A 17893-nucleotide genomic window follows, 5' to 3' on the forward strand; every position below is an offset into this window, starting at 1 on the left:
CGGCGGGAGGTGGGCGACGATCAGAGGTAGAGAAGAAGGAGAGGAGAGGGGCTGACGAGTGGGGTCCACATTGCTTTCCACGCTGTCACGGCACGGTGGCACGCCACGTGGGAAAAGGTGGCAAATAGTTAAGAAATTACCTCTCTCCAGTGGCAAATTATTAAGTGCAAACCTAAGAGGGGCATTTGGATAATTGGTAAACCTAAAAGTGGCAAATAATTAAATTCCCCCAAGGGACTTTGGAGATGTGAGGTCGAAGGCCAGAACTGTTGTTGTGGTAGGCTACGTTCTAGATGTGCCACAAGAATCCTTTTGCTATGTAGAAAGTCTTTTGTTTGGAAGAATGGGCCTTGCCATTGTAGGATGTTAACTAGAAATCCTGTCCTCCGTAGTTTGTATTTTTGCGAACACCTATTAATAACAAGGTTTTAGCTCCAGGCCATTTCCCCAAGGTAAGCCACTTCAACTTCGTGGACTCTGACCAAATCTCTGTCACAACAGCCAAAGCTACCCGATTTGATCTGTGGTGAAGTGGCTACGTAGGAACCTTGGCTGGAGCCTTGAAGACTTTGATTCATAATTTTTAAATCTGAACTTGGATGATGACAAAATTTATATGAAAACTGTATGTCTTGATGATATATATCTACCACTTTGTAGTTAATGTTTGTTCATTCAAGGTCATTTAGGGGCTCAAATATTCATTACAAGTTCTCAGATCTAGTTTTAAAAATGAACTTTTGAGTTTTTAAAATGCAGATGAGGACATGATATATAAATAAAGTATAAAGCTTGACGACGCATGCAACTTTGTAGTTTATGGCATTACCATTTGATGTCATTTAGAGTGTTAAATATATGTGTTACAAGTTTTAGAGTGGTGAAGTCAAAACAATAGCATCAATTCCATAGCAATTAGCAATGAAGTGGTTCATAGGTGAGATGTTTGGGAGGCTACATGTGAATTGAGAGGTCCAAGTTTGAATCCCACATATTTGCACGGATGCATATTTCATGGCTAAAACCGTGCACATATGACTACTAAGGCTGTGTTTAGTTCACACTGAAGTTTGGAAGTTTGGTTGAAATTGGTACGATGTGATAGAAAAGTTGTGTGTGTATAAAAGGTTTGATGTGATGGAAAGTTGGAAGTTTGGAAAAAAACTTTAGAACTAAACAGGGCCTAAGAGCCCCTTTGAATCAAAGAAATTATGAAGGAATTTCATAGGATTGAAATCCTATAGGAAATTTTCCTATGTTGTCCTTTGATTCAAAGGATTGAACTTTTTCCTATTCCTATAAAATTCCTATGGAATGGCTTATTGCATATAGGTTTTGGAGGAAACTTAGCAAGAGGTCCAACCTCTTAGTAAAAATCCTTTGAGTCTATCTTTCTCATCCAATTCCTGTGTTTTCCTGTGGTCCAATCAAACGATCATTCATGTGTTTTTCCTGTGTTTCGCAATCCTCTGTTTTATGCTTACATTTCTGCCAGAATCATATGTTTTTCCTATTCCTCTTTTTTTCATTCATACGATTCAAAGGGGCCCTAAAATATGAATTTTTTTTGGGGATTTATTCCCTAAGCGACAGGCTGTTCGCTCACCCTCCTGTGAAAGTACTTTTTGATGGCCTGTATAAATTATTTGAAGTGTATTGGCTGTCATAATAACTTTTTTATATGTAAATGTGCAAAGGAATATGCAAGTTTGGCTGTATAAATTATTTTAAGTGCATTGACAGTCGTACACGTACATAGCCATGTAGCACATTTGATTGGTCAACTTCTAAGATGCGTGATCACTGAAAAATATATAGAAAGCAATGACTACCAGGAGTCCAGGAAAATTGCATAGAATACAGATTGAGAAGTGAAGTACCAATATTTATTTCTGCAGGATTCCATATACTTTCATTACTATATGCATAAATCTTCTACAGTACATTGCAATAATTATTTTTTCTGAACCGGGACGGCGCAAAGCAATAGCCTTGTCGATAGATTATTAGTCTTAGAACTCAGCTCAGATATAGCTCTACTTCAACAGGGGCACATCGGCTCTGTTAACATTTTACTAGTCAACAGGGGCACATTGGCTCTTACTCCCTCCGTCCAAAAAAAGACAAACCCTGGTTTCCGTGTCCAACATTTGACCGTCTGTCTTATTTAAAAAAAATATGAAAAAAATTAAAAAGACAAGTCACGCATAAAATATTAATCATGTTTTATCATCTAACAACAATGAAAATATAAATCTTCTATTATATACTAAAAGTCCATTAAACTTCCTACAAACGCTCCTAAGCTGCCACGTGTACCCTACAAACGCTCTCAAACTGCCACATGGTACTCTAATAAATTAGAGAAACTTTTTAAAATTCTAAGAAAAAATCAAAACATCTGACCATTGATGTTCTTTTAATTCGATGGACCCAATATTTTTAGCCATTAGATCAATCTATTAAAATTTCATTTAATTCGGTGGACCCAGCAATTTTAGCCATTAGATCAATCTATTAAAAAAAAGCAATCCTCCTATCCGACTGTACGTGAAGTCGTAGGTACGTACGTACTTGACAGCCGGTATGCCTCCTCTCTCTCTCTCCTTTTCTGTTCCCTCTCTTATTTCTTATTCCTATTTTTATTTAATATATTAGTTAGACAGAACAATAGACAAGCACAGTTGATGATTAAAAAAAATATAACATCTAAACTGCTTGTATTTAAACTTTCAAAAAGAATGTCACATTATGGTTATAATTTCTGACTTTTACGTGCCATTTAAATAGTTCTAAAATATTATGAAAAAAATAATGATATAGATTTTATCATCAAACATAATTTCACAATAATTAAATTAGAATAAACCTAAATGTTCCAAAAGAAATTACTCCCCCATAAGTCAAAATAATATAATTATATGTGTCTTAAATTATATACTACAAACGCTACTAAATCGTCACGTGGCTCTATGATAAATTAGAAAAAATCCTGCAAATTCTAAGAAAAAATAAAAATATCTTTAGCATTGATTTTCATTTAAATTGATGGACCAATTAATTTTAACCATTAAATCTATATAAAATAATACAATGATGTGGACCATATACATCGATCTAATGTAAAGGATATGAGATCGGTTATAGCTTCATTCGTACACTTACGGAAGAAAACATTAGACAGTGGTCTAAAAAACTGAGATTCATTTTTCTTTCTGGAACTGAAAAAATTAATACTCTTGATCGGTCACAGTTTTATCCCCATCGACATTACCCGGGACACTGTCAGCGTGAGGGGGCAAATTTGCTTGGGAGTATATGTGTACCACAGATGACCGAGCTAAAACCTTTATGTACCAATTATTTTAGAAACTTAAAAGTTAAAAGTTATTTAGTATTTAAACTACCATGGTTGTATAAATGGCTAATTCTTTCAAACAAGAAAGATAAAATAGGATAAGCATTGTATGCTTCGTATTTAGGATTATGCAATATAAATATAATAACTAAAGGCCCAATGCATGTTAGCTAAAATAAAATCACACAAGTGATCGTTTGCATTATGTAAATTCCTAATGTTTAATCATAAATTTTAGAGTAAAAAATATTTAAATAATGACAACAATCAAACCACACTACATAATAATCACACATGCAGAGTATTTTTAGCTATGAAATTATGTTCCTGCTAAGCTACGTGGAGTTTCACACGCTTTACACGAAACAATAAACTATCTCCCACACTGCGAAATCAATTTAGACTCGAGAAGGCCTTTTATTTGAAATACATAGGAAAAAGTACGAATTACCCCCCTCCCCCCGAACTATCGCGGTCGACCAAAATTACCCCCCTGAACCCGAAAACCGGACATTCTTCACCCCCAACTATGCAAACCGGACGAATACCCCCCCTCGACCCAATCCGCGGTGGTTTTGGCCTATGTGGCAGCCCGGTCAGCAATTCTTTTATAAAAAAAAAGATGGACCCCACCTGTCTGTCTCTATTCTATCTCTTTCCCAATCTCTCACACACACTCTCTCTCTCTTCTCTCCAACACAGGCGACGGCAGAGGCAGTAGTGAGGCGAGGCGGCAGCGGCGGCGAGGCAGGGTGGTGCAGGGGGCGGGCGCAAGCTTCGTACTTTTTCCAAATATATATAGTGTCACATGCGCCCAAGGCATCCATTAATAAACAATGAGACAATCCAGTATACAGAGAAATAAAGCAGGTGCATCTTTGTAAACGATACAATAAGTTGTAAAATATTTAGCCAATTTGCTACATACCAAAAGGAACACCAAAAGTAACTATCAAGTTCTATTGATTGTTGCCAAACAATGATATGGGCACAAAGATTTGTATATACCATTATTTTCATAACCAATCAATGTGAAATGACAACTTTAAGCCACTTTTCCAACTTTTTTAATTGAATATACAATTATGTTCATCACACTCCTAAACAAATGATTTCCACGTGAATACTTTTTACATGTTCCTCAAATGTGCAGCCTCCTATGTGATAAGCCTTTTGCCTCGGACTCATGGGCTACCTGTAGAAATAACTTTTGTAATGTTTCTACACAGAACTATTTTAGTAGAGCACTTAACCCACAAGATAGTGTTGAAGCTTTTACACAGTGAACTATTTTAGTCATACAAGTCATATTTCCCTTTGACACATCAAGAGACAAAGGTCAATAATAATTAAATGAATACACTAAATTCCACGACTTGCATGTAAATGCCTCTAAGGTGTCAATACAAAATCAATAGCATTTCGTATAACGATATGATTATAAATTTCCTACTAATTTTTATTTTAAGACTCATATGGACTAGGTATTTTTCTTAAAAATATTGTAGGGTCCTATGTATAAGAAGCACTATCTAAGATATGTATATTTGATCAACTAAAAAGGAGATAGTAGGATGGTAAAAAATATATATTTATGAGCAATGAAAGTTTCTCAAGATTTTTAAAGAAAAAATACAATGAACATTCAGTTAAGAAGCAAAATACCTCACTTTAATTTAAACTTATTTTGATAGACCTGTTTTCGAAACGAAATAAAAACATGTCCGCGCGAATGCACGGGCTACCTTTCTAGTTATAAAAAAATTTCATATAATACGGACAGTCAAAGTTGGACACGAAAACCTATAGTTTGTCCTTTTTTGGACGGAGGGAGTAAGTTTCTAAAATCACTTAAGATTCGGCTCTGTTACCGAGGCCCATGATTGCAACCTAGTATAATTAATACATTCTGATTAACCTAGCATGACTTCTAGTAGTCGTATAATACATATTGGTGCTTATCCGATCCCCAACTAGCTTGATCTTATTCCTGTGGCCTCCCGGATATCATGAGACTATATTTATATTTTTCGGTGATCATGTTACAAGTTGACCCGTCACTTGTGCTTCATGGCCATGTGCAAAACAGCCACACCTGAGCATGCATATTCCTTTGCACATTTACGTTTAAGAAAAGCTTATTGGTTCAGAGAACAAGCAATAGATGTTTATGCCATTTGCCACTGTAAATCTTGACCTCTCAAAGTCACATTTTGACATAGTTATATCCATAACCACTGACACCCTCAGATACATTTTCTGTATGACTCCACCCCTGTTTTATTCCACACCGGCAGCCGCATGTGCCCCTCACATCTGAATAGCACAATTGGCAGTGACCTCACCACATCAATCTCATCCACCGTACTTCTGCAACAATCAGCAATCAGCTGCCTTAGGGTGTGTTTAGTTCACACCAAAATTAGAAGTTTGGTTGAAATTGGAACGATGTGATAGAAACGTTGCAAGTTTGTGTGTAGGAAAGTTTTGATGTAATGGAAAAGTTGAAAGTTTGAAGAAAAATTTTGGAACTAAACTCGGCCTTACTCCATTTTGATCCCTTTAAAACTGCTATCATGAGAGATAAATCCCTGCCTCGACGACTCCCGAAATCACCTAATTAAAAACAACACAAACATCTTAAATCCTGTTCAAAAATAGGTGGCCTGAATTTATTTGTTTACAATATCTAAATCAGATGCGATGTAAAAGAACATTAGAATAAATCATTTATGTTTCCTACACAACGAACTTTTTTAGACCTAAATTTAGTTCTTTTATTCCACCACCACATAAATAGACAGTCTCTTACTCAAAGGGCTCGACACATAAAACAATAATAGATGGTGAGAGTTGATGAAACTAAGGGGTATAGATAGACAAAAGTTATCAGTTATGAGCTAACCTTACGTCATTAATTTTTTAAAATTATATTATTTAATAGAAAATTGCAAAAATAGATACCGGTTGGAAGAAATGACAAAAATAGCACCATGTTGAAGTGGAGCAGTTCGATATTGTCCATGTCGTACTGTCACAGAGCAATTGGTTTTCTTTTCTATTTTTGGGTGAGGGGAGGGCGGGATTATTTGGATACTGCGCTATACTCTGTTGGTGTACGACGGGTACCATATCGAACTGCTCCAGCTCAAAAGGGATTTTATGATTTCTTCCATGTCCCAACCCATATGGTATTATTTCCAAAACAAATCTACATTATGATCTTATGGTTGTGTTAGAAGATCAGATCTAGTATATAACGAGCACTGCTCATTAAATATAGGGTTAATCGGATCTATGCCATTATAAATTTTATAGTTTTGAAAGATACCATTACAACTATACCGAAATTCGAGATATGCTACTACATATCCCTTCACTGCATTTATTAGAAAATTTTGACCGAATTTCCCTTTCTTCCTCCATCCCCTTCCCTTCGTGTTCATCTCATCCCCGAACGTGAATGTCGCCCGTTCACCACCACCACCCTGCCTGCGCATCCATCGGACTGAAACCAAGCTTGCTAGGGTAAGCCAAGACGACGCACTAGAGCCATGGGATCCCACCCTCAACAGAATCACGGCAGACGAGGCACAGGCCCTGCTCGAGTCCATCAATGCGGCAATGGCTTCCGCAAGTATGGATGATGATGGAGGACTCAACCTTCAGCAGCTGCAGCAACATGTCCTGCCAGCAATTTCGATGCCCTCGATGTCGTGCCTATCAACCATGGCGTCCAATACATCGGCAACAGTAGCATCAGCGACAACCAGATGCAGATGACACCGGTGACAGATGGCATCAACTGCGAATGACTTGTATGGCACCATTCCATGGGATCAAAACCTTACAGCCGCACATGATGCGCATAGTTATCGCTGAGCCCGTCCCCTAGGTCTACCTTGTTGATGAGAGTGTGTCTACCGCCGAACCCGCCGGATCAACAAGCAGCACCGGATACCTCACTTGCTACTGCTACTCTTCCATAGGTGTTCTTCGACTGCCATCACCACAGATACTCAACTCGTGTCGCGGCTCAACACGTGGGACCCGCCCGATGCCACGCTCCTCGAGCACCTCCTTGGCGACCTCAGGGAACTGCACCTCAAGCCTGATGTGCCCCTATTGTCCGACCTCATCTCCGCCTATGCTCGGCCGTGCTCCTAGATGTGGCACTCAAGCTCCTCGCCTCTGCACTTAATGGAGAGATCAGACCACATATTATTTTTTTCACGAGATCCACATAAATCGGAATGCAGAATATATGAATTCTCATGAGATCCAGTTAAATTTCTAGAATGGAGTGCACTTACACGGCTGCTCGTGATGGTGTACTGGGAACCAGGCTCACCATGCATTGCAATCCTAGCGCATCGGTGCAGTCGTGCGAGCTCGTCGGCTGCAGCTAGAGGACAGTAGAGAGGGGGAGGAAGAAGAGGATGAAGGGAGAAGAGGTAATTTGGTCTTAAAATGTTTTTTTTTTAGACCGAGGTTCCTAAAGAGTTAGAAAATGCTATGAAGGGGTAAGGGATGGCCTAGTTACAAAATGGGTGAATAGTAATGGCATATTTTCAAACTGCAAAATTTATAATGGCATGAGTCCAATTAAACCTTGAATAAATAGGTCTGATTTGTGGGAAGCACCAATATCAAACAATGGATCCATACAACCATGTTTCTCCTGTACCAAATAAGATGATAAAATACCTCCTCCTGGCAAGATTTACATTTTGGTGATCGTACTGACTTGTTGGTGGTTATAAACTCATCGCAACATATCATTTAGGGGCAATTAGTTCTTGATGTGTAATCCCTCCTTTCAGAATTATAGGTCACTTTAGATTTAGCTTTGTCCTAAGTAAAATTTCTCTAACTTTAACGAAAAGTTTACAGAAAATACTTCAACACCTACAACATCAAATTAATTTCATTAAATCCACCAAGAAATTTATCATTTTAGGTATTTGTTTGATATTTTAGATGTTAATATATTATTCTAAAAACTGGGATTATAATTAGACATGTTTAACTTAGGCGAAGCTAAAGTGATCTATAATTTGGAAGGGAGAGGATAATACTCTCATCAAGCTGCAGTTCACAGCAGTTTGTCCTATTCCAAATTGAATTTTACTGTTACAGAATCCAAGGAAATGATCGTAACTAACTCTTAAGCATTGAGATCTAGGTAAAAAAATAGTGCTTCCAAAAATGAAAAAAATAACCAACATAACGATATGTTGTGGCCCCATCATCACATTCACAGATCAACATTGCATATCCTTCTAGACAACCCATACTCAACACAACGCCACATTTGTTGGATAATGCATGTATGTATATCGCAGCACCACCAAATCAAAATAGCTAGCCTCGGATTTGGAAATAAGTTTTGTGACAACTTATTTTTAAAAATAGAAATGTTCAAAAAAATAGGAAAAAAAACGACAGCTCACATCCCCCTACCTCACCAAACACACATGCACAGACGATCTGATGACATTTGACCATCATTAGGCCTAATGACTAATGATGGTTCATTTTCCATATTTTGAGATATTTTTGTTCTTTTTGTTCATGGAAAACCAACCACAGCTCACATTCCTTCATGCATCCATTGTACAAACGTCGTTATTGAGAAAAACCATTTAAAAGAACATGATTTTTGAACTGGCGATGGTGTTGAATACATGTTTTTTTTATTAGTACGATGGATCACAAGGCATGCCAAGGGAAAATAAATAAGTACCATATGGATCATAAGGCATGCCAAGAGGAAATAAATAATATGTCTGTACATCGATATTTCTCTCAATTTCTTAACTATCCCACTGCATCAAATATTTCACTAGGCACAGGATGAGAACACCATACGATGTTCTATAAATACCACCCCTCTCCAACCTCATTGGTCACACAGTACACAATCAAAACAACCTCTCAACACCTCTCTGTTTTTGCACTTGCAACTGTAGCCAACAATAGTAGACTACATGGCTACTCCCTCTCATTCCTTGATTTTTCTCTTCCTATGCCTGCCAGCAGTCCTGGTCAAGGCCAACATCCTTGGAGACATCTATCCATGTCCATGCAAGTGTTCCCAGGAGAATGAGACTAGCCTTCACATGTACTTGCACCAGTTCCCTGCTTTGCCAGGTGTTCCAAACCGGAACGAATATGGGGTGATAAACTCAACAGAACCTATAGGGTTTGGCCAGATGTATGTTCATGATTGGCTTCTCACCATAGGAACCAGTGCAAACGAAAATGCTGTTGGACGTCTACAAGGCTTTCATCTCCAAGCTGGTCAAACCACCACCAGCTGGTACATGGCTCACACCATGGTGTTCAGCGATGGCAGGTAAAAACAAGATCTACACACATGATTGTATATTTCGTGAATTGGCGGGTAATGTTTAGTTTCCACCAAATATTTGATAGTATTTATTTCTTCAATAGATACAAAATTACATTTCCAAAATATATTAAAGTTGTACACAAGATTGATGATATTATAATCATTACATTAAGAGTACTTGAGATACGTGAAACTTAATGTCTTTGTGTATGGAATAGTTTTGCAGGGTCCACAATTGAGGTGTCTGGGCTCTTGGGTGTCAAACCCAATGGTCAGTGGTCCATTACGGGTGGGACTGGAACATTTGCTAGTGCGCATGGAACTATCAAGTTTACGAATTCCCAGAGTAGCACTGCCACCGATGACATAAGAGAGCTTGATATTCATGTATTCCACACTCCCGAGGCAGTGGTAAGTACTCCCCATTAGATATGCAAGAAACTTAGTTAGAATGAACTTAGTAACTCTAGTTAATGTCACCAAGCCAAATTGCCAATGCCTATATATATTAAAATATAAATGCACGATTATATTTATTTATTTATTAATGCAAAAATTATCTAGCATTTTACATTTCCATGATTTTGCTATGTTCTTTGTGCAGGTCTAAGGTTGAGCAATTGTCAGATCGCGAATGATGCCATCAGCCGATCAGAACGGTGAATTCAATAAAGTAGCGGTTAAGTTAATATTTGAATAAATAATGTGTTTGTATCCAAGCTTGTATTGTGTTTTTTCTGTTTTCAGTTGTAACAAGTGTGTCTAGCAACTTGCAGCGTTCCTGGTGTTCTTTTCACCGTAATCTTCTTTTACCGTCACCATATGTGCTCTTCATGTATGACGATTGATACTTGGGTTTCTAGAATGGGGACTATGATTCCTAGCTATTAATCCATATTTCAATGATTGATGTTTAATTTGTAATATTTTGATGAATGATTGGAATCCATCTTTTGATATAATTCAAGAAACACTTATATATTATACTCCGTTCTTTTTAAATAAAGATAAAATCTCTTATAAATATACTCCTAATGAGTTAAAATCGCTAATCTCTCGTCCAAAGCAACCTCTAAGATTTGGGCTGGTCATGTCTTTACAGATTTTGAACTGCGAAAAGGAAATTAGCGCAGCTTAACCACTACTGTCCTGTTCATGGTAGCATTATCCAGTAGAAACCATTCAATTCAGCTAGAGAACTCCATGTAGACTGCCTCCACCTATTCAAAGCAAATTCAATATTTAGACTTCATACTCACAATTAAAAGGTGTCTGAAATCGAATTATAAAAGGGTAAAGGAAGATATACATCAAGTGAAGCTTGGAGACCATATATGTGAATCTAGTCTCATGCATTTTCAGTTACAAACAATCAGTAATTATCAGCTTCTCTTTTTTTTTTGGAAACAGTAGACGATAGGAGTTCTACCGGATATATTAGAAGAAGAGAGTTCGCCCTGTTTATAAGGGAAACCGGGCCCAAAAACCATACAACTGCACAGTTTGTTAAAGGGAAATTGGCAAAACCTTACACTGAAGACACAAAAAGCCTGTGCCAAAACTACAAACCATAGTAGACACTGAGGGAGGAGCAAGACCTTCGGCGAAGCCTCCAAGGAGGCGAACAACGACAGAAGCCGCTGCCGACACCCACCCAACTAGGCTGGGTTTTCACCAGAAAGGGGAGAGAGTCCACATGGCAACACCTCCAGGGAGGAAACGGCGCCCGCAGGCGTCGATGTCGCCGATCCTGGGAGACCAGACTAGGCTTGACTTCCTCAAAAGGTGTAGAGCCTGTAAGAAGCCAGAGCCGGAGTGTTGAGTGTTATTGTTGCCCGGCTCATCGGCTGAACCCGATGCAGCAGCTCCGACTCTGCCAAAACACAAAGACTCTAGCAACGTAGAGGACAAGCACCCCGCTCTAACACTCGGTACTACGACAGGTCCACACAGACACAGGGCACTTGAAGCACGGCGAGGCCAAAGAGCCCAAACTACAGATAAACCGAACCACCAACACAGACAAACACAGCACCTCAGCCACTAAAAGGCTCCACGGCCGGGTCTGGGGACGGCCAAAAGAAGGGAGGAGCACCAAAGACTGAAGGAGGCTTGGCCCGCCTAGAGAGGAACTGAGAGCTGAGACAGGGGCAACAAAGACGTCGGTGCCTTCCATGATTCACAACTGAGCAACCACCTTCAACTAAACCACCAACACAGAGAGAGGCGTGCTGGGGGACAGCAGAAGAGCAACCGGGGGGGGGGGGGAAGGGGTGGCGCCGGTACAAGCACACACCCCTTTCTTTTGCCGGGGAACGACACAGAGAGCAAAGGAGGAAGGGAGGAAGAGGGGGTGGGGGGGGGGGGGTGAGGGGGGTGGCCTCAGCAACCGCCGGTGACGGAGAAGAGGCCGGAGACCAGAGTCGCCGGCGCCCCGGAAGGCCGACGCACCCCACCGACCACCGAAGCCGGCAGGCGCCGCAACGCCACCACGTGAGCTCCGGCGAACTCTGCCACCCGCGGGCCGGCATCCACACCGCCACATGTGCCCGCCGCCACCGCGAGAAGGCCCTGCCGCCGCCATCCTAGATCACCAGCCGGCTTTGCCGGTGGCGATCTCTGGCGGTGGCGAGGTGGGAGGGAGGGGAAAAGTGGGGCAGCGGCGGGGCTAGGGCTTCGCCCCCCCGGTCGTATATATGTGGGCGACGCGGGGGGACCAAGATTTTCTTAATAATTATCAGCTTCTCATATGACTGTATCATGAGACCTCTGTATTTTGGATATGTAGCAAGAGTAAGAATTAGGACTGAAACTTTGGACCTCTGCAATGATCAAATTTTCAGGTGAAAACTAGCACTGGTATGAAATACTCATACGATGGAAGCCAGCGCTAATCAAACTTTTCGATGAAAATCAGAAATTTTCAGAGTAAATGTTTTTCTTAGGGGAAGAGTACATTTTTTTATGTGAATGCCGCTAAGAAGAGGTCATCTAGCTATGGATCTTCTCCCATAATTTAAACAAACTAGTGGTCCACCCGTGCGTTGCACGGGCTATCGTTGTTGGTATTATAAGTATTAAATTAACCACAGTTGCCTCCGATATTCAATGTATTGGTTATTTTCCAAATTAAAATTGTTTAGATTGAAAAGTCTAAAAGAGCTCATCCTTAAGTTAGAACATGATAATTACCAATTTGGAATTTCAAAAAACATTAAATTTCCTTATTCATTTCCATTTGTATGTTTTATTTTACATGAACTCCCAGTAAAATCTGTTGCAAGGATAAACCGACCTATTTGACAAACATTCAAATACTTCCAATGAATATGTGAGCTTTCTTACAGGGCCCAATTGTTTGGATTTAATATGTTTTGTTATTTTCCATGAAAAGAATTATGGCGGTTTAGATTAAAATAATAGTCCATGCAACTTCCTAATTATGAATTTTAAATTTAGGACTAAACTAATAAAATAATATATTGATAGTGTAAGATGGATACAACTTAATATTCACTAATTATGAATTTTGGAATTATCAGTCTTTATGCAACTAAAACAAATGAATCCATATATACATATAGTTAATTTCAAATGTAGCACTTACTGTTAGTGCCATTTCAGAATATAAAGAAGAACAATTAGATGATATTGATGTGGTCTTAATCTCGTAGGGGTAACTGAAAATATTATGCGTGGTGGTTATTGTTCTTAACACTAATTATGTCAAGGGATCGAATTAATTCCTCATCGAATTAACAAAGATTTAACATATTTCAATGATATAAAATTCCGTTGGAGTGACTTACTATATGAAGTCTTTAGAGGAAACTTTACATGAGATCCACCTCTTGGAATTTTTCCTTCGAGTGTTTAGCTCTAATTCAATTATCTTATTTTTCTCGTTTAGTCCTAACAGTTATTCATGCATTTTATTGTGTTTTGCAATTCTCCCTTTCACATATGCATTCCTGTCAGAACTTATGTCTCTCACGTCCTTAGTTCTGCTAACCCTATGTTTTACTAACTATTATTTTTTAATTTTACAAAGAAATTAATAAAATAATAAATTGGGACTCCAACATGAATACTCTATATTTATTAAGTGGATTAGATTGAAACAAGTACATTATTTTTGCAATTACCCAAAAGTTGTACACACATAACATGCCCGCGGGTTTGCTTTAACACACACTCAAAGAAACAGAGGTCAATGACAAATCGCTAACTCAGTAAATTCTTGTCGAAAACATGTTCGCAATAATTTGCTAATTATTAATTTCGAACTTCATAATTATATTAACAAAGTGCTAAATTGGGAGTCCAAGACAGTTAAACAATAATTCAATTCAACTCAAATGAAGAAATATTTAATTTTGTTAAACCCTAAGAAATAAATTAAAACCTATTTTACGGTAGACAAAATAAATAAACCCTTGGTGCACTATACAAAATCTGGTATAGCTAACTCGATCGAAATGCTTTGATTTGGAATTGCATGGATCGATCTATCTTTACGATGTTAACGTAGTGTGAATTTATCAAGAAATAAAAAAGCAATTTTTAACCTCGTTATTTAATATTTGGTTGGATCAAGTTGATGCGGTACGTATGCACTGTTTCTGTAGATTTTGCAGGGCAATTAGCATGGCTGATGGATACGAATTATTGAAAGAATTGACAGGAAACTAACTGTTAGATCAAGTATTCGTCAAAGTTGATGTTGTACATATGTATACCTTGTTCCTATAGATTCATCAAGGCAATTAATTTGGCTGATAGATAGAAATTATAGAAAAGAACTGACAGGAAACTTACTATATATGGTTGGATCACCAAATCGAAGTTATTGCAGAGGCTTCTATTGGATCTAATTGAGATCTCATCCTCTTAATTGACACAGTAGCAACATAGTCATGCGCAGCGGAAATTTTTATCATAGATCTTGCTGGCCAGCCGTGACGTTCTTGATGATTTTAGATCGATGTGAGAGCGCTCAATTTTATCTTCTGTTGCTATGGCCGGACGGTGTTAGGAAGCAAATCGATCTAAATAGTATTGCCTCCTCGTCCTTCTCGGTATTAGTTTCTGAGAGTACATATAGTTTGGACGTGGTTTAACTAAAGGTGGCCCACGAAGTTAACTAATTAAACATAAATCAGATTTTTACTATTTACGGACAGGATAAAATAATCTAATCAACAGCCAGATCTTTCTAATTAACGTGGGAGCTCGAAAAAAAGTGCCCAATTAGTATAAGTATAGATAGATGTTCAACATTCATCAGACCAACACCATCAGACTAAGATTCAAGATTCACATACAGCAAGATTCAATATTGTTGCCATCTCTTTCAGCATGTATGAATCGGCAGAATACAGAAGAGAAAAACAATTGCACACACATTGTTGCCATCTCTTTCAGCCTCACCTAAATTTTTCAGAGTAGCAAAGTTGTGTGGTGCTGCGTGCTGAACAAACATCGAGATCAAGATTCATTTACTGATTATTCGGCGGAGATCACACACTCTCGATCGGTTGATAATTGAGCCCAGCCTGAGTCTATCCCTGAGAGGGTCAAGATTCACATACCAATAATCAACCTAAGGACAATTTTGTACTGATCCAACGATTATTCCCCCCAGGAACAACACCATCTCAGACCAAGATTAAAAATTCACGTGCAGCTAGGATTCAATTTGCCACATTTCTACTGAGGCTCACACGCAGGATAGACAAGACGTCAACGCACCTCTTGGTAGAGAAGATGAAGATGAAGATGAAGGCCATCTGTAGCCTCTGCTGCCTGCTTTCCAGAGCCGCTCATCCCACCTTGCTCCATGGCCGCTCGCCCCACCCTCCTGCATAGAATCGCTGCCTTCGCTACTCACTGGCAGGCTGCGTAGCCGCCACCCACAGCCACCACTGGTCTGCTCCACGGCCTGCGGGCGTGATCCGTGGATGAACGCAGCAACAGGAGGGTAAAAGTGTCAATTCACACGTTCCTTAATTCAGTTGAACGTATCGGAAACGTCATTTAAAAGAAAACGGAGGGATTGGACTGGTTGTTAAAAATAATTATAGTATGTCAATATATGTAATCTTGGTACACATACATAAATAATAGAACATCAAGAGAATTTTTTCCTTATCACAGAAATGGCAAATTCTAGCGGCAAAATGCACATTGACACTAGAGAAGCACCTCATTACTGAAGCAAGAAAAAAAATTTCTTTATTTTTTACCAATCGCCTCAGCATGACCAAATTGCAAGGTACTCTCGACTACCATTTTTTCTACTAGTGCTCATTTACCCTCTACCCCTTTGCCATGCATCATGTTGACATAAGATGGCTTGAAGCAAAGAATATTTGCTTTTGACAAGTGCATGCAAAGCTGATCATCAAGGTAAAATCAACCTTACGTAGCAATGGAGCAATATGGTGAGATAAAATATGTGCGTAGAAGGAGGCCAAGCTTATGTCCACTTACTAATGCGCGTGCCACCCATAAATATATTATCACTATGTGCATGGCTTACTGCTAGGAGATATAATTATGTTTTATAGGAGATAATAATTCTTAGTTGCAGTTAGCAGGAGGAAATGGTATAAAAACTAGTTGATGCATTGTGCTTTGCTGTGGAATAAATATTTTCTAGTGGCTGATGATATGGCATTCTTGTTGTTAATCTTTAGGAGCTAATAATTGTTAGTGGTTTAGTGGTTGACGATGTGGTATGTACCACATATATTTGAATGTTAAGCTTTACTTGCTAGGTTCTAACTATATGTTGTAGATATATGGTTAACTACGTGGAAGGTTTTTCTCTTCTTGACAGCAATTTCTGAGGGTTTAGGGTTTAGAGGCAATATTAAAATAGCTTTCAAGTGAAAAGCCTAAACCCTAAACCGAAAAGAAAATCCATGGCTTAATGCTACACAGAAAATGATTTAATGTACAGAACCAGCTAAAAAATCATGATTTCTATAGGCGGATTTTGTAAAAATAGGGTGCTTTTTTAATATATGGTTCTGTTTAGGAAAATACATGTAAAAATTGATTTTCTTAGACGGTTCTCTTAATGTACCGCCATAGAAAATAGGAGCAATAGTATTTTAAGAAACCGTAATTTTCTTGGCATTCAAAAACAGCCAAGTACTAGTTAGGTGCCCGTGCGTTGCAACGGGAAAAAAATAATACATTAATTTAACATCACGACGGCGTATATAAATAAATTCTCACTCTCCACATGCATAAAAATAGTAATGATCAATGTCCTATGTTCAGTTACTTACTACTCATACATGGTTAATTAAGGTTCTAATACTTGATTTTGGTCATTATAAATTAATAACCATGGTATTTCACTGGCCTATTTAAATTGTATTTCATTGGCTTTACAAAATACTAATAGCTAGCCACCATGATACATCTATATATATCGATGAAATAAAGTTTATCTGGCTAGCACAAATGAGCTAGCATGCTCCACATATTAACCTATACACAAAAATATGTGTCACACATGTGCTGATGTGATACTACGGTTGCCAGAGGAAAAACAAATAGCCCGTGTTACATTATAAGTCACAGTAAACACATAAGCAGAAAGTTCATTACATTTTCCCACAATATATATATATGTATATACCATACAAAGTTGTATCCTTGTTCTATCATGCTAATCAGATCCCTGGAAAAGAAAAATCTTAACTTATGGCATAATATTCAACAAATAAAGTAACAAAACTACATTACTGTCATTCAGAAATAAAATCAGTTAAGGTAAAAAGGGAAAAAATGTGCAATATTCATCCATCAAGGGGTTGCTGCAAGACCAACAGAAAAAGAAAAAAGAAAGCCTCTGAGCTCAGACAAGCAAGAGTGCAAGACCAACATAAACTATTTTTCACAGGAGATTTGCTCCGGTCCAACAAAAAGTACCTCGAGGTACCGGTACCTCACGGTAGCAAATCGTTTCCGATTGTTGGATCTAACAATGCATATCCAGCCCAGCTAGATCCAACGATTGAATATGATTTGGTACCGTGAGGTACCGGTACCTCGAGATACTTTTTGTTGGACCGGAGCAAATCTCTTTTCACAGAGTACATGTTACCTCTACACCTCTTCCATTCTCTTCTCACTCAGTGCATCTTACCTCCTACAAGATCAAT

General features: G+C 38.5%; 1 protein-coding gene across 1 annotated transcript; it reads left to right on the forward strand.

Moving 5' to 3' along the window:
- Positions 1-9314: 9314 nt before the first annotated feature.
- Positions 9315-10142, forward strand: LOC127781312 (pterocarpan synthase 1-like). Its single transcript, XM_052308249.1, has 2 exons — positions 9315-9716; positions 9932-10142. Exons 1-2 carry the CDS (start codon positions 9349-9351, stop codon positions 10140-10142), a joined length of 579 nt encoding a protein of 192 aa, XP_052164209.1. The 5' UTR covers positions 9315-9348.
- Positions 10143-17893: the final 7751 nt, after the last annotated feature.

The sequence above is a fragment of the Oryza glaberrima genome, chromosome 8 (genome assembly GCF_000147395.1).
Source record: "Oryza glaberrima chromosome 8, OglaRS2, whole genome shotgun sequence".
Lineage (NCBI taxonomy): Eukaryota > Viridiplantae > Streptophyta > Magnoliopsida > Poales > Poaceae > Oryza > Oryza glaberrima.